We start from the raw sequence: 23,798 nt of genomic DNA on the forward strand, positions 1-23,798 counted from the left end.
AAGGCTTCTAGTCTTGACTTGAAGAAATAGAGTATCTGCTACTACTTATTAGCTTTTTCAAATAGCTAATTACTCCCGTTGTTTAAAAATGTCTGTCTTCTAATTTGAATATGTCTGATTTTAGCTTCCAATTATTTGGTTCTTGTTATCCCTTTTTCACTAAATTGGAGCCTTTTGGTACCCTATATCTTTCTCCCATGAAGGTATTTGTACACTGTAATCAAGTCATTCTCAATCTTTTTAATAAGCTAAACAGAGCTTTATAAGTCATTGACTGTGAAGCATTTTCTCTGGCCCTCAAGTAACTTTTGTAGTTCTTCTCAGCACCCTCTCTAATTTAAAAAAATAAAAAATTTGGATACCAGAACTGGATGCAATATTCCATTGTTTCAGCAGTGCTGTATACAGAGGTAAAATCTCCTCTTCTCCCCTTCACTTGCCACTTTAAAATAAATGTATTTTGCTTTGTAAAGGCTAGCTGGTCACTGGTATTCAGTGGTGCGTGTGTGTGTGTGTGTGTGTGAGAGAGAGAACTTCAAGGGCTAGACCAGGGGTAGGCAACCTATGGCACGCGTGTCAAAGGTGGCACACGAGCTGATATTCAGTGGCATTCACACTGCCCAGGTTCTGGCCACCGGTCTGGGCAGCTCTGCATTTTAATTTAATTTTAAATAAAGCTTCTTAAACATTTTAAAAACCTTGTTTACTTTACATACAACAATAGTTTAGTTATATATGACAGAATTATAAAAAGAGACCTTCTAAAACTTTAAAATGTATTACTGGCATGCAAAACCTTAAATTAGAGTGAATAAATGAAGACTGCACACCACTCCTGAAAGGTTGCTGACCCCTGGGCTAGACTAAGGTCAGACCTGCTAGGATAAATGCACTGGTTTACAGGACAGCTGGAAGCCTAAATACCCAATCTGGAGGGGCAGGGATGCAGGTCCCTGCTTTGAGAAAGGTGAGGCCTAAGAAGCTTGAGACATTGCAAGCCCTCACAGAGTTCAAGAAGGAGATCCAAGGGGCAATTGATACCATGACTGTCTCAGTTCTGGTATCAACAAGGAGACTTTTTAATTCTGTTTTTTACTAATAATCTACAGAATGTTTGGGTAGCTTATGCTATGCTGGAAAAGGAGGGGTAACTTTTTAATCAAGGCTTTTTGTGTACCTTTGAGACAGGAGGATCTTTTTCAGTTCTGGCTGCTTCTCTAAGACAAAATTTTGGATGAAAACACTCAAATGAAATGAGGCTCTTTCTACCTCAAGTTTAAATCCCTTTATAAAGACTACCTAGCAAGTAGCTTTTTCTGTAACAGTTGTATTAAAATTTTGATGGAATAGTGAAAACTGTAAGAATAGAACTAATGCACTTCTGAAAAAGCCACTAGTTGACAATTTTTTAAACTCTTCCCTTGCATCAGAATTTATATGAGAACATGGAAGAATCAAAACCTTCTAGTAGCAGTTCAAGAGGTGGAGAATTTGGAGATGGCTATTATACAGATCTGCTTCAAATGAAACTTGAGAACTCCAAGTAAGAGTGTGGGGGTTTCGAGCCTAGAAATAGAATTTAGGAATTGTTTTAATGTTTAAAAAAATACTTGTAATCTATATCAACTTAGAGCTGTCTTGCACTCTGCCATTTCTTGGTTTGTCCACATATATTCTGTTCTCGGTGCACATGGACCCTAGGTGCTCAAGACTGGAATCTTTAGGTCATCAGTATCCTGCGTGTACCAGTAGCACAAAAGACAGAGTGGCCCCAGCTGCCCCTCAGTTATTTCTCACCACCTCTGACTGAGATGGAGCTCCTTGGTGCCCATGATTTTTACACATGCTTTTTTTAAATTACAGTTAGCTGTGTGCATATTAGTTTTGAGTACAGTCAGTTAGGGTACCAGTCTGTTTGGTAAATTCTGATAATTTTATTATTTGGAAGTTTTAACTTGCTTATTTTGTTTTGATTTGTTAATTCTCCTCCCCAGTACCAGGACTTGGGAATGATCTATCTTAAGTCTTCTGGCTTTAAGTATTGCCCCTTTTGCCAGGCAGCAGTTCCAAAAAATGATGGATACATGAGATGTCTGTTCTGTCTGGGGCATCCCATATCCCCGACAAATGTGCTCTGGTGCAGTCTTGAGATTTGGAGTTAACTGCTGCTAGTACAGAGGCCAGAGCATTGGATCAACTCAGCATAGTGCTTCAACATTGGTCATTATGGAACTAGTCCCATTGGTACCACTCCCTTTAATGCTACCAAGTCTGTATTAAATGCACCAGTGCCAGGCATGCTGGCACCGTCAACCCACCCAGATGCTTTACTATCTGACACAGAGGCTTATGTCCCTGTCCCTTGGTATTGAGAGAGGATATAATAATGAGTTATCTTAAAGTCTGCTCTGCTCTCCACAGGGCTACAGATCCCTTCCATGTTACTGAAGAGCTTTTATCTCATTGGCATAGAGTGCCTCCGCAAGGACGATGCCCTCTAGGATCCCTTTGAAGCCTAACACCCTGGCTTCAGCATGCCCCTTCTTTAACACCTAGAATGCTCATTTTCATCTTTTCATCATTTTTTTTTTAACCTTTTATGTTAGTCTCTCTGTCCAGGAAACTGAAATCTACATTATTGATGTGATTGTGAAAGACATTATGTGGCTTTTACTACTACTGTCAAGGTTCCTTCCCCGCTCTGAACTTTAGGGTACAGATCTGGGGACCTGCATGAAAGACCCCCTAAGCTTATTCTTACCAGCTTAGGTTAAAACTTCCCCGAGGTACAAACTTTTTACCTTTTGTCCTTGAACCTTTATGCTGCCACCACCAAAGTGTCTAACAAAAATAACGGGGAAGTGCCCACTTGGAAACGTCTCCCTCCTCCCTCAAAATATCCCCCCAAGCACTACACCCCCTTTCCTGGGGAAGGCTTGATTAAAAATCCTCACCAATTTGCATAGGTGACCCAAACCCTTGGATCTTAAGAACAATGAAAAAGCAATCAGGTTCTTAGAAGAAGAATTTTAATGAAACAAAAAGTAAAAGAATCACCTCTGTAAAATCAGGATGGTAAATACCTTACAGGGTAATCAGACTCAAAACATAGGGAATCCCTCTAGGCAAAACCTTAAGTTACAAAAAGACACAAAAACAGGAATATACATTCCATTCAGCACAACTTATTTTATCAGCCATTTAAACAAAACAGAATCTAACGCATATCTAACTAGATTGCTTACTAACTCTTTACAGGAGTTCTGACCTGCATTCCTGCTTTGGTCCCGGCAAAAACATCACACAGACAGAGAGATCCCTTTGTTTCTCCCCCGCCCTTCTCCCTCCAGCTTTGAAAGTATCTTGTCTCACTGGTCATTTTGGTCAGGTGCCAGCGAGGTTATCTTAGTATCTTAACCCTTTACAGGTGAAAGGGTTTTTCCTCTGGCCAGGAGGGACTTAAAGGTGTTTACCCTTCCCTTTATATTTATGACAACTACTCTAGGGTTTCTTAGTTTTTATTGTCTTGGATTTTAGTTCTAGAGGTCCTTGGATTTACTTTCATCCTTAGCTGTATATAAATTAATGCCATTGCCACCCCCAGTCTAAGGTTACATGTTACTCTTATTTCAAATTGAAGAGAAAATTGTGTATCTAAAATATTATTGGGAACTTCCTTCTGGTTTGAAGTCCAGGTTTCATCATACAGAATAACAGTAGTGTGCTCTTCTCCTAAAATGATCCAATTTGGTACTGTATGCAGAGGAGCAAATCCTCGGCTTCAGTGGAGCCATGACAATTTAGATCAGCAAGAGATCTGTCCCACGGTCTTCAGTATTTAGCTCAAATGGACTACTCCCCCTCCAAACACTGAAAGTACAGGCTGTGAAGTTGAAAACAAAACCAAATCTTATTTATCCATGCACAGGTTGTGATTTGGGAGGGAGGGTTCTCTGATTAAATTTGTATTGTATAATTTTCACTGCGGTGTTAGATAACTGCTTGTTTAAGTAGCTTGTGTTCTCCATTAATTAAACTATTATTCCTATTCTAGAAATGAAGAGACTTCAAAATTTCAACTTTGGGTTGGGATTTTTCAAAGCTCCCTAGAGGAGCTTCCAATTGCAGTTAATTGTTCTAAGAGGATCTGAGCAACCAAATACTTTAGCTTTGAAAGCTCACTGTAAATTGTTACCTAATTTGACTCTTGTGAATTTTAAACTTGTCAATTCCTTTTCCTTCCCAGTAAGGAGACCGAAACTTTGAGAAACGAACTATCCTTACAGAGGATGAAAGCTTTGTATGAGAGCCAGAGGGTTCTGGAGGTAGAAAGGAAGCTTTTTGCCAATGAGAGGCACCTGCAGGTTTGCCAAAGTGAGAACATGAACTTGCGAGTTATGCTGGACGAGCTGAAAATGAAGTATGAACCTGAAGGTAACTTTTTCTGATCACTAATACAGTTGAACAAAATAAATACTTGAGCCTCTTTTGCTATAACTAGGTTTTTGTTAAGGCACTAGTTTTCAACCAACTAAAAAGACATCTTCAACCTGACCATAAACACTCTACTGAAACAAGTGACTGTAAAACATCCTACTGTCTTGTAAGTTGCTGAACAGCAGTGATTTTTAAAACATTGCTTTATTGAAATGAATATACTGAACTAGTATACTGACTTTTAATTTCACAAGTCTGAAATCCGTGTGCGTGTATATATAGTTATACATGTGCTATAGAATTCTGAAACTAAAACATGGAAATTCACAGCAAATCGTGAATGGAACTTTTGAAGCAGGATGGAAACTCTGGATGCTAACGTTTTTTTTTACCAGTCAAAGACACTTGGCCTGCACATTACTTTGTGGAGATCTCTGAAGAAGTTCAGAGTTGTTTTTGAAAGTGAGAGTTGACCATGTAACTATCTCCTTCGTTAGAGAGAATCTACCACAGCCATGGGTGCAAAGCAGTGACTTAGCACTCTAACCTTGCCCATTATTGTCCTAGCTTTTAAAGGCAAATTTTGTGTTGGAGTCCACCGCTTCCTACCCTTTAGAGCCCAAGCTCCAGCCTGAGCCACAGTTTCAAAGGGCTGTCTATGCAGCTATTTTTAGAGTGCTAGCCTGAGCCAGAGTCTGTTGACCCAGAATGGGAGGCTCACTGCCATGGACTGTATAGACATCCACTGAGTACGAAATCTTTTGTGGTGCTGTTTACTGAATGGGTTTACCTGTTGAACTCCTTCCTTTCTATATGTCCCTCCTCTTCTACTCAATATGGCATAGTTGGCAAACAAAACATTTCTCCTCCACTAGAAAATGGTGGTCAGGTTGAATCTCTCTTGAATTCACAAAATCTTGCCAGAAAGGAGCACATGCTGGTTCAGTCTGACAAGGCTGCCATGTCAGTGCTTGTTCATACTCTAAGCCTTGACTTTTTTCCCATCATAGCTCAAACTGGGGAGAAGTCAGAATGCCACAGTAGTTCCTTTATTATGAGTGAATTCTTCCAGAGTCTGCCTCCCTGAGAAACCTGTTGGGTGCTACTGTGTGGCCACTACAAAGCTTGTGGATGCAGCTAATTGTTTAGCTGACATTTAATCCTACAATGGAGATTTGAAGGAGTCCCGGAGTCCACAAAGAGGTCAGCTATCTCAGGTACTGGCAGAAAGAGAAGTGCAAGCTCAGATCTCTGCCAGTCCGAGACATTATCTCTAAAAAGGAAGCATTGGTAACATTTTTTAGTTTCTGTTGCCTGCAAGAATGTTTTACAGCCAAAATGGCTTTTTAGATGTAACTGTTGTCTTGTTTCAGCAGTGGAGCAAAGCCTAGTTTGGTGTCAATGAAAACTGTTGTGATTATTTCTAAATTTTCCATTAGCTTCGAGCTGCTGGGTATGCTGATCACTGTATAATCCTCATTTTTTTTCTTTTAGTTGTCTTGGGACAATTGCAATCTTCCTTTGAATTTCTTGGAGCAGATGAGATGTGTACACTGAAAGATTAGATTAGAGGGCAGGGTGAGAGTGCTGCACCATTGTGACCATGTGGGGAGGATCAAAAATTGTTTTGAAACGAACAGAACAATTTTTCTGCTGAAGCATTTCAACGGTGTGAATCCTGAGATTGCATCTCCAGAAAGTTTACTAGAATCTGAGTTGCGATTAAAAATATTTGAAGCATTTTTCATACCAGCTGTAACCAAGTGCCTTGTAAAATTACAGCTCACTGACTGAAAACAGATATAATGCAAGTTCTTTCCTTATATGGCTAATGCATTAAAGCTTTCAATCAGTCTTTCAGGCAGTGAGAAACTGAGGCACATGCAAGAAAGATGCTTTCAGGTGACACAGTAGTTGAGTAAATGTGGAAAACACAACAAGTCTGGGAACTACTGAGAATCTTCACACCAATAGTGGTAAAAGGATGCAAGGGGGCATAAGAACAAATTGCCAGATGAGTTAAGCAGGTGGCAGCGAATCCTTGACCGTCTTAAAAATTCCCTGGCTTCCAGGTCCCTTCAAAGTAGAAAAGTTTTTAAGATAGAGTGATGTGGTCACGCTTCTTCATAACGATTGGAAAAAAAAATAAAAATCAGCATTTTTGAAAGTTAAGTGTTGGAAAACCCTAGGGTAGGGGAGGTTATACTTGCCCTCCTAGAGATGAAACTATGGCCCACATGAAGAGTACTGCAAAAATAATAGGCAGATATGTAGTGAAACAAATGTGGAAGAAGTCCATGGTCGTGAAGAAAGGAAACTAAAGTTAGGAAATGGAGTACTGTGTGAGGTAGCTCCTTCTGCCTAAAAGAAGCACTTGCCTTTCATTTGAGCAATATGTCATCAGTAAGTTTTAGCTACCAGGATAACAGCCCAAAATGTCAGAAAAATCAGAACACACAAAAGGAGGTGTGTGCAGTTAGGTATATCTGCTTAAAAGGGGTTGGTGAAAATTTTAAAATAGAGGTGAGAGAAGGAAATCGGAGCTCCCAGTTAAGTTTTTGAATTTAAGTCTTTTGGGACACTTAAATGTATGTTACTAAAAAGTCACTGTCTGATAGCTCCATCAGCATGGAGGCAGTTAAACATCTTGGGATGGTCTGTATTAAACAAATTGTCACCTAAATAGGTTCAATGCTATCTTGCTGGTTTCAGTAATTGTATGAACACGTAAGTTTATTTCAATTACCAACATGTATGTTTGTATACAAACATAACTATCATTCTTCTCTAGAATTAATTAAAATCCCTAAAAGCATAAAAAGGAGGGAGAAGATTCCAGTGGACATGACTGCTGAACCTGTAGATAGCAAAAATGCTACAGTAGAGGAAACGACTCACTTTTCATCTCAAAATAAGGAAGAAAGAAAGATATGTTCCAAGAACTTGGAGCCAAGTGATGCCCCTCAAAGAAAATATGTACTTGTGCCAGCGCCAACGAACTTCACGCCTCTTCCAGCAACACAGCTAAAGGCTGAACCTGAGAAGGACAGGAAAAGAGTTAAAATCAAAGAAGATAACACCAAAGGTTCAAGTGAAAGAAATGGAAATAACTCTCTAACTCCAGTTGCCTCCAGGTCAGTGTCATCTTGTGTGTATGCTTATGGCAATCAGCGCAGACCTGCATCTGTTTTTTTTCGCTGCATGAACTATGCTATCCACTTCTTTATCTATTTTCTCAGTGTTGCATGCAGTGTAATTCCTCAGTTCCGGCTGCCTACGCTCAACTTTTCAAAATCCTTTAAAAAGGCTAAAATGATTGCTAATGAAAGTAACTCTTAGAATCATGAACCTGGATCTTGGGAAAAACTGATATTTAAGGTTTACTGTTGTTCAAAATATCAGTGTTTTGATTTGTATATCTTTAACTTAACCATGATAAATCAAACTTCATTTGCAGAGGCTTCAATATGAGGCTTCTTTTCCTGGTCTGTTTGAGGCTGCCATACAAAACTGACCTTGGCAGGGTTTAGGGATTGCATTCCAGGAGTCGTTTGAAAACTCAAGACTTAAAATAATACATAACCTAAAATTTGCACTTCACTAAAAAATGATTACCAGTAGCTTTCAAATGACTTTTTATTATTCAAGATCATGTTTTAATGGATTATGTAATAACTTTTTGTTTTGAAAACTAATATTTGTCAAAGTTACTAAAACTTTCACCGTTTTATTCAAAATTTAAGTAATGATTGATAGAGACCAAGCACTGTGTACAGAGGTCCAATGATTTTGTCTTTGTAAAAGGAATGCTACTTTCTGTTTTCTGTTCAAGTTAATATTCTCATGTGGGAGCATGTGTGGGTACACAGAAATCATGTGAAGGCTAATATTACTCCTTTGAGCTCTAATGACAGGACAGAAAGTTTATGTAAGTAAAACTAGAGAGAGCCAGCATTTTCTGATATTTCACGTCAGGCTCTGCACACAATAGAGTGTAGCTATGTTGAGAAGATTGCTGAGTGAAACCATTCTGGAAGGAGGGTGGAATAGAATGTTGAGTGGGGGGAAAAAAGCTAAATTTCCTTTAAAAAGTGTTCATTTTCCATGAGGTGTCCAGCTGCCTTACTGCTTTTCTCTTTACCATGTTCTTGCCTCAGTCTTTCAACTTAGTATTGCATATAGCTCCCCGTGGGGCAAGCTAGTTTGCCAGAAAATAATTGCTGCAGGAATGTGAGCCACTCCCTTTAATGCTGACTCTGTCTCCTTTATAGTCCCCCTCAGAAACTTCCCTTTTTTCCCCTCCTCTCTTGTCTCTGAAATATTTTTTTCTTAAGCTTCTATTTAGCATTGTTCATGGTACAGCATAATGCTTTATATTGGAACCATATATACTACAATCAAACATAATACAAACTGTTTCCAAAGCATATGGAAATTAGATACAGAGCTATGCTGAATGAATGTTAACGGTTGTGAGGTCAAAGTTAGGAAATGCTAGAAGTAAAGATTCCTGTGCAACCTCTTTATTGCTTCCTTGTATGGATATAATTAGAGACAATTAAAATGGTGCGATCACAATATTTTTTTGCAAAACTCAAGTCTCATTCACTGCACTTCATAACTACCCTGTTTTATATTTACACTATTTAGAGAAGCTTTAAAATATAAATTCAGAGAAGATCTGATGAATAATAGGAGGATACACTGAGAAAGCACAATGGGTTGTAAGATTGCAACATCACTGGGTTGGAAGAACTTGCTGGTTCCATTTTAATTAGTAGGTTACATGGACTGGGGGTAGTAAGGCTTTGCATGATGAAGAGGCTGTAGCTTGGGGAAGTGGGATTACTGGAGGTATTACATATATGCAGAAGCATGGAAAAGGGCTTGGGTGAGAAGAAAATCAAGGCAGCCTCAAGTCTGTCATGAGAAGAACAGAGGGGAATATGGCAAGACAAAATCAGATATTGGTCAGGGAAGAGAAGAGGGACTTAAATGCTAGAAGATGATGCTTAGTATTGGCATTAGTTACTTAGAGTACCTTTTTAATGGGTGACAGTGGGCTTACTAACAAACTAAATTATGACAAGTGTCTGTTTCAACGCATGTGGAAAAGGTCGCAAAGGTTCATTTAAGTGCACGTACAACTTGTAAGAAATATAAGGAACGCAAAGGTAATTATTGGATTCTCCTTCTGGCGTGTGTCGTATAATTCAGATACTGAATGTTTTGGTTTGGGGGGCACAATTTGTGAGCTTTCAATGTAGTTAGAGTAGAATCTCTCCCCTCCCAAACAGTCTTATGAGCTTATTGTCCAACTGATTTTAAGTAATTTAGTCACAAATACTGACTCCCACATCCCTTATCTAGGAGAAAGGTGAGGAGGAATGAGCAGGAATGTCAAAAATTGGGAAGGCCTGAGAGGGCCAAATTGGTTATAATGGTTTTTGGAGTTTCGGGCCTCCGTTGGGGCCATCTTGCCTTATCTAGAAGGGAAGGAAGCACTTAAAGCTGGATGTGAAAGAGGTGCCCAGGTATGACTAACTGATGAAGCAACATCAGCAGGCTTTGGAGAAAGTAACATTAATAGTTCATGGGTTAATGGAAGGCTGTTAAAATGTGTGGCATTTCTGAGAGTGAAAAGGTGGATTAGAGAAGTCGGCTGTGGGTTTGAAGGGAGGAGGAAGCCAAGGAGGAAACTGTGTCTGACAAATGGAGGGTTTGGGGAGTAAAGGAGGGTGGTGGGTGAATGAAGACTAAATAAAATCAAGCAAAATTTTTAATTTATGGGAATAATTTTTATTTCTCCTGCACCACTTTATGTTGGCCTAGATAGCACATAGATATAGAAAAGAAAAATCAAAACTCTAAGGGCTTTTGGTCTCTATAGAAATGTTGGTTTGTTCTCATTGGTTTTCTTTTCCCAGGAAGAGGAAAGTGTTCTGACTCAACTATTCTAATTTCATTTAACTCTTCCTTTTGGATTATCCTGATTGTGCCCCCTGCACCCCTAGTGCAGACTCATTAGAGAACAGCAAGGCTTTCATTCCTGTTTGGCAAAATTCTATAAGCCTGTTTAGCTCCATTGAAGCCTGTTTAGATCATGATCCCCAGAGGGAAGAGCAACTGCTTTACTCAGTGTCCATTCTTTGAAATTTGTGATGTTCCATCTTGAAGTTTTTTCCTGAAATATCTTTCTGTGTAGGAACCAGATTGCATGCTATTTGGCAATACACAGTCCTTCATTCTCTGATTAGTTATCACTCCTCAGCTCTCTTCCATAAACTTGTTGTTTCTTTCACGATATACTATAATGGAGATTGGCAGAAGAAATAATGTGAAGGAGAAAGGAAGTTTACTTAGCAATAACCAGAGTTGAGTTCACTTAATGTACCCAATAGATACTTGCTGTACATCCTCCTTTTACTTCATTAGGGTGGAGAAGCACAGATGATGGTTAGGTAGAGAGGGTTTGTATATCTGACTTGACAGTTGCCTTTCTGTCAGTTGGCTTAATATATTTTGGTTTAGGTGAAAAGCTTAATTACCTGATAAGGTAGGTAGGGGTGTGTGTGTGTGTGTAAGTAATACCTCAGTCAGACAAGATGATGTTTGCTTCAAGGTAGAAATAGTCTTAACAGAACTCTTGATTTGGGTAATTGGTACAGTAACATGTTGCAGCTTGAAACTTGCAGACATACGTGGTGATTTGTTATTAGGGCTCTACCAAATTCACAGCCATGAAAAAGTGTCAAGGACCGTGAAATCTGGTCTTCCCCTACCATAAAGTCTGGTCTCTTTTTTGTGCTTTTACTCTGTGCAGATTTCACAGGGGAGACCAGTGTTTCTCAAATTGGGGGTCCTGACCCATAAGGGAGTTGCATGAGGGTCACAAGGTTATTTTAGGGGGGTCGCAGTATTGCCACCCTTACTTCTGTGCTACATTCAGATCTGGGCAACTGGAGAGCAGCAGCTGTTAGCCAGGCACCCAGCTCTGAAGTACCAGGCCATCCTTACTTCTGCACTGCTGCCTTCAGAGCTGGGCAACCAGAGGGTGGCGGCGGCTGACTGAGGGCCCAGCTCTGCAGGCAGCAGTGCAGAAGTAAGGGTAGCAATGCCATACCATGCCATGCTTGCTTCTTCGCCGCTACTGGTGGCGGCTCTGCCTTCAGAGCTGGGCTCCTGGCCAGCAGCTGCAGCAGCACAGAAGTAAGAGTAGCAGTACTACAACCTCCCCTACAATAACCTTGTGACACCCTTCCCCCCCTCCATTCTTTATGGCTCAGGACCCCTAAAATTACAACACCGTGAAATTTCAGATTTAAATAGCTAAAATCACAAAATTTACAATTTTTAAAATCCTATGACTGTGAAATTGATAGGGCCCTATTTATTATTTGTGGACGCAGTTATCCAATACTGGGCCTATCTTGTAAAAGTTTCTGGTAATGTTTCACCAGAATTTGTAATGTAAGCATACTGGATTTTAATTGGCTTTCTGTGTGTTTTAGCCTTCAACCAATTTTTTGTCAGAAAACTCAGCCATTTTGTGTGTGTGTGTGTGTGTGTGTGTGTGTGTAAGAAAGCTTGGATTATGTGTGGAGTCAAACAAAAGCTCAGGCATAGGTTAACTGCTTATTTTTAATCAATTACTGTTCATCTGTTTGTTTACACTGTAGAAACCACTGGTTAAATATCATTATCAAGAGATAATGAGCAGAGTAGCACACTTTCAAATCTCTGTCAGAGGGGCTCTTTTCTTGTACACTTTAAACTGCCTAAGGGACTTACAGGTAGTGGTCCAGAGGGCATCAAGGGAAGGACGGGTGGGGGAGCCATCAAGCAGAGGGAGCACTAGCAAGAAGATACTTGGCAAACAAAGCTCCAAGTGCTACAGGAACATAATTGCTTTTTTAGAGGAAGCTCATCAATCTCGCTGTTCAACAGACTCCTTACCAACCATGAAGTTTGCAAGATGGTTCTTAGAGTATATGTTGCTATGAGTGCATCCACCTCGGTACCATAGTATGTGCATACGCCTGTGCACTCTTGATTGGAGACTGGAAAGTAGTGTTTATGGGCCTGTGCCTGCACAGAACAACATCTTGTGGTCCAAATAAGAAGATATCGGCAGGCACAAGCCACCCACCACTCAGTTCCTGCTCAGCCGCCTACAGTTTGAGAGAAAGTCTTTGCTGTTAGCTGTTTCAGCTTCTTGCCTTTTTCACCTTTTGGAAGTCTTTATTCATTATTGTTTGTTTCCCAGTTATTTACTTAGTTCTTTTTTTGTGTGCTTCTGAAGAGGGATTTTTCCTCTCATACTTCTGGACCTTTGTGCCAGAGCATAATTTATGCCTAGCACACCTGTGTTTAAGTCCTACCACAGGTCTTTCCCCTGCAGTGATGGACATTTAAAGTAGCCTGTGGTGTTTGAGGGACTCCCATATCCCCTCAAAATTCAAGGTCTGTCTGGGATGTAAGGGTAGGTCCAAAAAAGACGGGGAGGCTAGACTAAAAGTCCTCCTAATGGAATGTTCCCTAGGTCCAGAGAGAATCCTCTCCTTCCCCGTAACATTGACCTAAAAATTGCAGGCTGCTTTTGTCACTGGTCCAGCTTTGTCTGTGACCACGGACCTGAAGACCTCATAGAAGAAGCAGCACATATCCCTAATCTTGGTGCTGCAGGTCAGCCCACAAATAACTGTGAACACTTGCCTTCAGCTCTTTGTCACGTCTGCCTCTAAGTTCATGACTCCCTACATGAGATTACACCTCAGATGTCCCTAGACATGGTTAAGAACAGTATATACCCCAAACAGATACAACTGCTCCAGATCGGTCACAGTGCCTCTAAAATGTGTTGGATTACTTTACATGGAGGAAGAACCCACAAAGGGTCTGTGGGAATCCCATTCTCGCATCCTACGCTACCAAATTTTCTCACAACAGACACCTGTCTGTTAGGATAGGGAGCTCAGTTGCAGGGAAATACAGTTCAGGGCAAATGATCTCTGCAAGAATTGACACTTGACATCAACAGTTCGATATGCTTGCCAAAACTTTCTCCACAACCTACAAGGCCACTTGGTCAGAGTAGTGCTTGACAACAGGGAGGTGATGTATTACATCGTCCACCAAGGCAGAGCAAGATCCCAGTCCTTATGAGCAGATTTGCTATGATTCTAGAACTGGTGTATTTCCTGTCGAGTAGACTTATAAGTGGTCTATCTATCTGTCCTTCAGATTACGATCACTGACTCCCTGAGCAGACACTACTGGCAAGACCACAAATGACAGCTCAAAGATGGTCATTTGCAGCATCTGCCAGACCTGAGGTCTACCACAAATAGATCTCTTTGCCACCCTGAATGACTCCAAAAGTCACCTGTTTTGCTCTGGGGGAGATGCGCTGATAACGCCATAGCCTCATGCCCTGCTTTTATACTTAACTGCCGAGACAGTCCTCAAGACTGTTCTCAAACTATGCACGGAAAGAGAGAGCTATTCTCATAGCACCCGCCTGGCCAAGATAGATGTGGCACTTAGACCTCATCCATTTTTAGGAGGTGGCACCCTTATGACTTCCTACCACAGAGGACCTATTGACACAGAACTCGGGATCCTTTATCCACTCCAGCCCTTTCTCTCTGATTCTCAACGCATGGCTCATGAATGACTCTTGACCATGGAATTGACCTGTTTGGAGGCAGTTCAGTCAGTTCTTTTGGCCAGTAGAAAACTCTGTACCTGCAAGACTTACCTCCAGAAGTGGAAAGGCTTTCATTCTTGGTACTGTTCCATTTTTCCAAGACTTAGAAGTTCTGCTTACCAAGATACTGGAATTAAATGTGAGAGGTCTGTCAATAAGCTCTATATTTCTATATTAGGCTTCTGCACAGCTTCCCACTCCTCTGTCTAGGGGTTCTTTGTTTTTGCCCACCTTGCCACAGCTAAATTTTTGAAAAGTCTATACAATTGTATCCTCCTATCTGTGACCCAGCCCCCAGTAGGACCACAACCTGGTTCTTAATGCTTTAAGGAGAGTCTTCTTCAAGCTGATTGACTGTGCTCTCCTCCACTTCTCCTTTTAAAACTTCACTTCTGGTCACCAGTACTTGAGCAAGAAGAATGGGAGAGCTGAGGGAACTTATGGCCAAACCACCATATACCACCTTTTATAAGGGCATGGCTGTATTAGGCCCCCATCCCTCTCCTCCCATCCCCCTCAAAGATCTCATTAGCATATCACATTAACCAAGGGATTACCTTCCTGTATTCAAGCCAAAATCTGATACCTCAGAGAGGAATCGAGCCTTCATTCACCAGATGTTAGACAGTCCTTTGTCTTCTATTTAGACAGGACTACATTTTAAGCTATTTGTATCTTCTTCTTCGAGGAGTGTCCCTGTGGGTGCTCCACTTTGGGAGTCTTGATGCTTGTAATCAGAGATTTGTGGTACGAGTGCCCGGTTGGGCCGTGCACGTGCCATTTCCGTCTTGCGCTGCTCCGAGTGGGTACATAGCGGTGTGCAGCCCCAACCATCGCTCAGTTCCTTCTCTACCACCTTTGGCTTGAGTTGGAGCAATCAGCAGCGTCTTCTCTTTCTTGTAGATAAGATTAGCATTAGATAGTTTTAGTGGTAGGATAAGTAATAGTTAGATATCCCTTACCTCATTTATTTTACCAAAAAAAAATTTCCCTTCTTTTCTCTGTATTTAGCCTCAGTAGGAAGATAGGTTTAGGCTCCCATACACTGTCTGTCCCTTACTGCATTTTGGAGACAGACTTATCTGGCATGCTTATCTCACTAGCTTTCAAACTGTCTGACTTGCAGACTTTCTATCCCGGTATCTGACGAACATGCACAGTGCATCCTGTGTCTTGGCGAAACCCAAATTTCTCAAAAGCATCCACATTGCTGAAACCTCACAGCCAGAACCAGGAAGGCAAGGGATCTCCAACTGAAATTGCTCATGATGGAGACCTCAGACCTTGAGTCTCAGACACCTCTGGGCCAACAGTATCCATCAGCAGCATCTGACAGAGGACCTGCTCCTACCTTCCCTCACCAGGAGCATTTACCTAAAAAGGCCACAAAAAGAGGGCTCAGACTTCTACTCAGAGGGAATCTGCTAAGAAGCAGCGATCCCCACCTGCCAAGTCCATCTTGAACCAATCGCATCAAGTGCATCGGACTCAGAGACCCTGGGTCCTTCCGGCAGTGGGAGTTCTCATAGATCAAAGGACCCAAAGTGGGCAAGCTCTAACAGCGCCTCAGAGGGCACAACAAAGCCCTCCACGTCACCACCCACGGAACCTGTGGTGCCTGCATAGCTCAGCCTAAAACCTTCAGCACCGGTGCCTGTAATGCATATGGCTGCACTGCCAGCAACGCTGACATCAACACTGATGCTGTTGGTACCGCACCAGTTCTTATGACATGCGGATCTGCGGGAATCCTCAACCCCTGAATTGCCGCTCCTCAGTACTGACAGCACTCCAGCCTGGTCGGTACCAAGTCCACTGACGACTTCACCTTGCTTAGCTCCGCCTCTTTAAAGTGACGAGGATGAGGAAGACAGAAAAGTGTTTACATGCCTCATCACTCCTCACCGAAACTGGGGCCATCCCACCAATCAAATTACCCTTAAGCTGCATGCTCTTGGTCTGGGCACACATGGACTCTGCCTCCCAACATCGCAGACGTCCTATCCCATCAAGACCCACAGCTCCGCAGTCGTCATCACCATCTGTCCCACCACCTTCGGACACGCATGAGAGAAGGGCAGAGGAATTCTCAGATCAGGAAGCCCTACCACTGGCTAACCTGTCATCTTTGTCACCTGATGAAACAATAATGCTCCTACCACAGGGATGACTTCAAGCTGTTCCAGGACCTTTTTAAGAGGGTAGCAGAATCCCTGGACATATCTCAGGAGGAGCTACCAGAGTCACAGTACAATCTGTTGGATATATTCCAGATATCCACTTCCAAGATTGTATTGCCAATCAATGATGCTATTATGTAGCCTGCCAAACTATCTGGCAGATGCCCAAAATAGCACCACCTTCTTGCAAAAGATCTGATAAGAAATACTATGTTCCATCCAAAGATGTTGAATTCCTTTTTACACACCCCACACCAAATTCCTTGGTAGTGAAATCTGTTTATGTAAGGCAGAAACAGCACCAAGCCAGAACAACTCCTTACGACAAGAACTGAAAGAGGCTAGACCTCTTCGGTCGCAAAGCATATTCGTCTGGCATACAACAGTTCTGCATAGCGAACTATGCATCTTTACTACCCAAGTACACTCTCTGTCTTTTCAAAGATATCTGAACCTATTGACCATTTGCCAGATGAAAGAACAGTTCAAAGTCAACATTGCAGAAGGCCACCTCATCGCCAGGCCTCCCTGGACTCAGCAGACATGGCTGCACAATACATAGCAACGTATGTGGTCATACGCCATGCATCTTGGTTACATCTTTCCAAGGGAATTCCATTCGACAGTGGAGGATCTGTCCTTTTAAGGCCCAAAGTTGTTTGCGACCAAAACAGATGAGTCCCTTCACACTCTCAAGGTTCAAGGGCAACCTTAAAATCTCTGGGCATCTATACACCTGCAAAAAAAAAAATAGGGCAGGTATTATACACAGAGATTCTGCTTAACGCTGTATTGGCAATGCCACAGGCAGTATGACTAACTGCATAGACAAAGATGTCAGCAAAACCAAGATCAACCCTCGACGTCTCAGCAGTCCACTCCAGACAGCAGTTTTCAAGGTGTGATCCAGGGCATGAGACCACCATGCTCTCTAACTCTGGAAACAGAAACGGTCTCCTATCAGTTCGGAGATTGCTTGTCACCATTTTACCAAGTGTGAAAACCGTCACAACAGACAGATGGGTTTTAGAAATTTATCCAAAAGGGTTACTCCATCCACTTTACTTCTATTCCACCTACCTCTCCCCCCACCCACCTTCCCTATCCCTCTTCAGAAACTCATCTCACGAGCACCTGCTGCAACAGGAAATAAATCCCCTCATACAACTCGGTGTCGAGGAACCCTTACCAATGCAGCACGGGGTGGGAGAGGGGGGTGGTTGCGTTATTTTCTAACACAGAAAAAAATCTGGTGGGTGGAGACCCATCCTGGATCTACAGAAACTCAACAAATTTGTAAGAACACAATGTTTCAAAATAGTGTCATTATCTACAATAATTCCAGTATTAGAGAAGGGAGATTGGCTCTCAACCTGCAGGACTCACATTACCATCAACCCGTCACACAGAAGATTCCTGAGGTTCACCCTAGGGAAACATTTCCAATACAAAGTACGACCCTTCGGCCTGTCCACCACTCCGAGGGTTTTCTCCAAAGTTCTAGCTGTCGTGGCGGCATACCTCCTCAGATACTGAGTAATGATATTTTCATATTTGGACGACTGCCTCATAAGGGCACCAACGCAGCAAGAAGTAGTAAACGCCATGCACAGTACGATAACCCTTTTCACGAGCCTAGGATTACAAATAAACGCACAAAAGTCCACACTCATTCCTGTCCAGAATCTGGAATTTGTAGGAGCCTGTCTCGACTGTTTAACAGCAACACTACCTCAACAATGCTTCCTCACAGCAGTCAATTTAATTTTGGCGGTGATGGACAGCCCACAAACATCCGCCAGAATGTCTTTACAGCTCTTGGGGCATATGTCAGCAACGACATCTGTTGTCAAACACGCCAGACTTCACATGAGATGCCTGCAGGCCTGGCTTCGAACAATGGACATACTGCAGAGGCACTCTCTAAACAGACGCCACACTGGGTAAGAGACTCCCCAAAATGGTGAACATAACCAAAGAACGTCTGCACGGGAGATCCATCTGAAATCTATGCAATCACTTTCTACCTCTAAATACACAGCCATCAGGATCCTCACGGACAATATAGCATGCATGTTTTACATAAACCGCCAAGAGGGAGCACAGAGACAATACAACTTCAGAATTGATGCATCAGCAACCACATCAATATATCAGCATCCTACCATCCGGGATTTCAGAACACAACAGCGGATGCCCTAAGCAGAGTTCTCACAAACCCATGAATGGGACATGGATCCTGGAATTCTATGTGCCATATTCGAACTATGGGGATTTCCCACCATAGAGCTCTTTGCAACAGCACAGAATACCGCACACTATTGCTCCAGAGCAGGATTGGGACACCACTCCCTAGCTGATTCTCTCCTTATCAAATGGGATGCGCCGCTGATGTATGCATTCCCTCCGACCCCACTCCTAAACCGGGTCACTCACAAGACCAAGAAGGACAAATCCAGAGTCATTCTGATAGCTCCTACATGACCCAGACAAACGTGGTTTCCATATCTCCTTCAGATGGCAGTTTGACCCCACCTCAAACCCTTCCCCTAGTACCTCATCTTCTATCACAATATGCAGGACATGTCCGCCACTACACCTCACGGCCTGGTTACTCCATAGCTGACTGTGGTCGAGGAGGCCTGTTCAGATTAAGTAAAAGATATACTACTGAACAGTTGGAGAGCAAGTACAAGAAAGACCAATATCCATAAGTGGAAATGATTCAGCGTTGGGTGTCAAGATAAACAGATCTTACCAACATCTTCCCCATTACCAAGGGTCCTGGACTACATATTATAATTAAAAAAATCAGGGCTTTCCACAAGCTTCATCAAGGTACATTTGGCAGCTATTTCCTCTTTCTGTGACAAAGTGGATGGAGCCATGATATTTGCCCACCCGATGACTAAATGCTTTCTTAAGGGCATTGAAAGTGCCTATCCCACAATAAGGAACCCTTTGCCCCTGTGGGACCTCAAACTGGTCCTACATGGGCTTATGGAAAAACTATTTTTGAGCCACTTGCCACATACTCACTCCTCCACTTATCCATGAAGGTGGCCTTACTTATCGTCATTTCATCTGCCAGAAGGCTGGGAGAACTGGGGCATTAATGGCACACATCCCGTACACAACTTTCTTTAGAGACAAAGTTGCCTTAAGACCACATCCCAAATTCCTACCCAACATCGCCTCCCCCTTTCTTCTGAATCAGCCTATCTACCTACTGAGTTTTTTCCAAAACCACATGCAGATGGAAAGGAGGCATCACTCCCACACACTGGTCGTTCATCGAGCTCTAGCTTTCTACATTGAAAGAACAAAACCATTTAGAAAATCTCAAGACTATTCGTTGCTATATCTGCTTCTCCTATTGATTGTTCTATCTCAAAATAGATACTATCTAAGTAGATATCAGGATGCATCCACCTCTGTTATCAAAACTCTCATCTACCAGTTCCAATGAACTCTACCAGAGTACTTTGGACATCAGTAGCCGTCGTCAATAATGTCCCTATTGTTAACATTTGCGGAGCAGCAACTTAGGCATCAGCCCATACATTCACAAAACACTATGCCTTAGAGCAACAGTCTGCTTTGGACACTTGCTTTGGACTCAAGGTGTTATCCGCCATGCATACTGCAACTCTGAAGCCATCCCTCCCCCCCCCTTAAGGGGCACTGCTCAACAGTCACCTAAAGTGGAGCACCCACAGGGACACTCCTCAAAGAAGAAAAGGTTACTCACCTTGTGCAATAACTGAAGTTCTTAAAGATGGCTATTCCTGTGGGTGCTGCCCAAGCCCTCCCTCCTCCCCTCTCCTTTGGAGTTTCATGCAGTTTCCCCTGGGTAGGGCAGGAATAGAGGGACGGTTGGCTGTGCACCACTATGTAACCACTCGGAGCAGCACAAGATGGCAATGGTGCATGCACGGCCCAATCCGGGCGCTGCAACCACAAATATCCGATTACAAGTGCAGGGCCTGAAGATACCTAAAGTAGAGCACCCGCAGGGACAACCATCTCAGAAAACCTCAATTACTGCACAAGGTGAGTAACCTTCTCTTTACAGAAAGAATGAAGGGCCAATCTGTTTCTCTGCAGTAGCTGTCAAAATGATTTTCAGGTTGTATTTTGACCTGTTAGGAAATAACTGGGATGTAGTCCCCCATATGACAGTACATTCCACTTGAGCTCAGTCCATGTCTACTAAAAGATGTTCCCATAGCAGAACTGCAACTTGTTCTTCTCTTCAGACCTTTGCCAAGCCTGATGCCACCTTACCTGCTTCCAGAGGGGACCCTGCCTTTGGTGATGCAGTTCTCTGAACAGTTCTTGACTTACCTTCCCAGTACCCACCACCTCTTTGAATTACTTCTTGGGAGTCTCCTATGGGGGAGTGCCCATAGAGACATGTACTCTAAGAAGGAGAGGTTACTTACCTTACAGTAGCTTGTCCTTGTGGAAGCTCCACCTCCCTCCCTCCTCCTCCTCTGCTGTGGAGTCTCTGGCTTTGTTGTTGTGAAGGAACTGAGTGGTGGTGGGCTTGCCCCTGCTTATTATCCCCTTGTTTGCATCACAAAGTGTTCAGTGCAGGTGTGGCCTGCAAGCACTACTTTGCATTCTCCTTTCAAGAGCGCGTGGGCACTCGCATCCTATGGGGGGACAAAAACCATCTAAAAGAATTCAAATTGCTGTAAGGTAAGAAACGTCTCCTTTGTTAACTTGTAAAGATTACATAGGGAGTCTAGCTCTTGGCCTGCAGTTTTGAGGCTTATTGAAGTGAGAAATGAGTGCTTTCAGGGACTTCTGTGCAACATACCACAACTGGTGAGAATTTTATGCCATTATATTTGGTGTAAAAACGAAGTGGGATGTTTTGCAGATAGATGGGGTCAGGTGAGGACTCTAGAAGTCAGGTTCATGTTCCAACAAAGCTTTTCAAGTCCCCAGAATTAGATTTCCTTACCCAGATGTGTGGATCTTATGCTGTTCCTCTCTTTCCATGGCAGATGATCTCTGACAACTGCAGCACTTGTTTGCATGGAAAAATAATAGGAAAACCATTTGCATTGAAAATGGTTATATAGCAGCAGTAAATAAGGGGCCAGCGCCATATGATGGGCAAGACCTATTAGAAAATAACTGAATAATTCCTTATATATGTTGGAAATAGATTACAAGGAGTATGATTCAACATGACATGTCTGATGTACTGAAAGTTGACAGACTTGTAAAAATCACTTATAATCATTAGCTTAATTAGTTAATATCATGCAATTTGAAAACTTGTGTAGTTGTAGCTTGAAGTCTGAGAACCTGTGTCTTAACGGAGGTCTTACACCACAGTGTGGAAGCCAACATTCCCCCCCCCCCACACACACACACCTGTTTAGACTACAGGCAGATTAAAATCATAGCTTTGGCAAATTATGATAACCTTTGAGCCCAAGTAAGTCAATAAAAACTGATTGAGCTTCTAAGGTGTTCATGACCATCAGGACAGAGGCTACTGTAGCAGAGAGCCTGGATGGAAATTGTTTGCACTGAATTTGGCCCTATATTTTTGTCTGTTACAATACAAAAGTTGAATTATGACTTTGCTACTTCATGGTCATATGTAATGTGTTAATCAGGAACTGATAGGTAGCTTTCTTCTGGAACTTGTGCTTTTGTATGTGACTTCTGTTCATCTTTTGTTCCACGCATGGGATGATATTGTTTCAAGGAGGATAACAACTAATTACCATCTTTGATCATCAGTTTCAAACTGGTTCAGTAGATCAAACAAATTGGAAACCAAAAGCTCTTTAAAGTGGCGAAGTAAAGAAGGGGAGCATTGCTATGTGAATTCAAAACAATTTTGATGTTTTTATATTTTCAAATCTTGTAGTAAAAATACTATCTGACTCTACTTTCTCTTGTGGATAGAGCAATTGGTATTCCATTTTGGTGCTTGATCTAAGTTAAAATGAGACCCGCAGCCTTGATTTTTCTTTAATAAAATATGTATTTAGAATGGATGCTTTGCCTGTAGGTTAACAGCTGGATCCAGACTTGAAACTGTGGAAAATGAAGACCTGCGTGACAAAACAATCAAGCCTGAGAAGAAAACACGAAAGAAAACATACAATACATTGTATGTGTCTTCTAAGCCAACTCCTGAAACACAATGTCCTCAGCAATAAAACTCAGTTTTTCCAGAGCAAATCTGGAAACTTAGTCTTGCCTTAAAGATTCTGTTGTGCAGCAATGAATACGTAGTGTACCATTTAAAGTTCAGAATGACTAGAGTTGACTATGGACGTACTGTGAAGCTATATAATAAATACAGATATAAACTGAGTAGGACTGCATGTTTATCTAGTGAATAAAATATTGTGACACTGGACTGATGGAAGGGAAGATAGAGAGAGAACAGTAAATACCAATGTGGTTAAATATCCTAAAGGTTGTTTTATTTGTTTTAAATGGGCATCTTTCAAAGCTACATTTTCCCAAATGTGTAGCAATTTCTGATTTTCAGTGCTCCCTGTATACTTAAATCCCATATTTAACACCTTCTTTAAAAGTTATATGAAGGTTCTGTGCATTTGAAATGCTAGGAAGTATCTTGTAAATGTACCAGCAGTTAAAATAAATCTTGCTTTATTCTAAGGTGCCGATAAACATTGCATTGTATGACAAAGTGCTTAGTTTTCTAAATGTAAAATTCTAAAAAAAAAAAAAATCAGGAAATCTTTTTGTAATATTCTGTGTGTAAAAACTGTTACTGCTCTTAATGTAATTACTTTATTAATTTTGTTTGTAGAATACAAAACATGTAAGCTTTCTGTAACAATAAATGGCTTATTGCAACTTGCACACTGTACTTCGAATAAATATGCAGCTAATGTGTAGGTTAATTCTAATGGATGTTTGTTCCCAATTAAGACTTCTAAACTACTTAATTAAATTTGAAATATGATAATTGCTACAGTTGCTCTGGTTTCCCTTAGCGGCTAATTCAGCCCTTTCAAGTGCTTGCCAATAGACTTCGTAGCTAAGTTTTCTGAAAGTCTTAGTTGGAAAATTTATTCCAGTAGTTTTTACCCAGTGATAACCTGGTTGAGTAAGTCTTTATGCACTTGTGCCCTGATCTCTTCCCACCCCTCCACCCCCCAAGGCATTAATCCCCTAAAACTTCCATTGAAAACTGTGTGCACCAAACAGGAAATGTAAACACTCCCAAATGTGGGTGGCTGAAGATAGGCTCCTAAATGTATTCAGCACTTAAACCAAAGTGGATCCAAGTTTTTGTTAGTTGCAGGTAATCAACTCTTTAGAAAACTGAGGTGACTAAAATCAAAGTTAAACTTATTACAAAGCATGAGTCTTAGCTGGCAGTAGAACATGACCATTGTACAATCCTGTTGTACTTTCAGCAGTTCAATTAATTTTTTTCTTAGCTTGTGTTGTACTGATGCCCT

The 23,798-nt window shown here is 41.8% G+C and overlaps 1 protein-coding gene across 5 annotated transcripts in view; it reads left to right on the plus strand.

Annotated features, from left to right (window-relative positions):
- The window catches only part of SPDL1 (spindle apparatus coiled-coil protein 1), a 48,547-nt gene extending 25,474 nt beyond the window's left edge, over positions 1–23,073 (plus strand). For 4 of the 5 annotated variants that reach the window (XM_073355956.1, XM_073355959.1, XM_073355955.1 and 1 more), the window contains exons 9-11: positions 1,431–1,543; positions 4,247–4,434; positions 7,229–7,776. In XM_073355956.1, coding sequence (XP_073212057.1) covers positions 1,431–1,543; positions 4,247–4,434; positions 7,229–7,776 — 849 coding nt within the window. Of the gene's footprint in view, positions 1–1,430; positions 1,544–4,246; positions 4,435–7,228; positions 7,777–22,366 lie in introns of those variants that run through there. The other variant, XM_073355960.1, reaches the window with a different exon arrangement.
- Positions 23,074–23,798: the final 725 nt, after the last annotated feature.

This window comes from Lepidochelys kempii, chromosome 8, assembly GCF_965140265.1.
Source record: "Lepidochelys kempii isolate rLepKem1 chromosome 8, rLepKem1.hap2, whole genome shotgun sequence".
In the NCBI taxonomy this organism is placed as follows: domain Eukaryota; kingdom Metazoa; phylum Chordata; order Testudines; family Cheloniidae; genus Lepidochelys; species Lepidochelys kempii.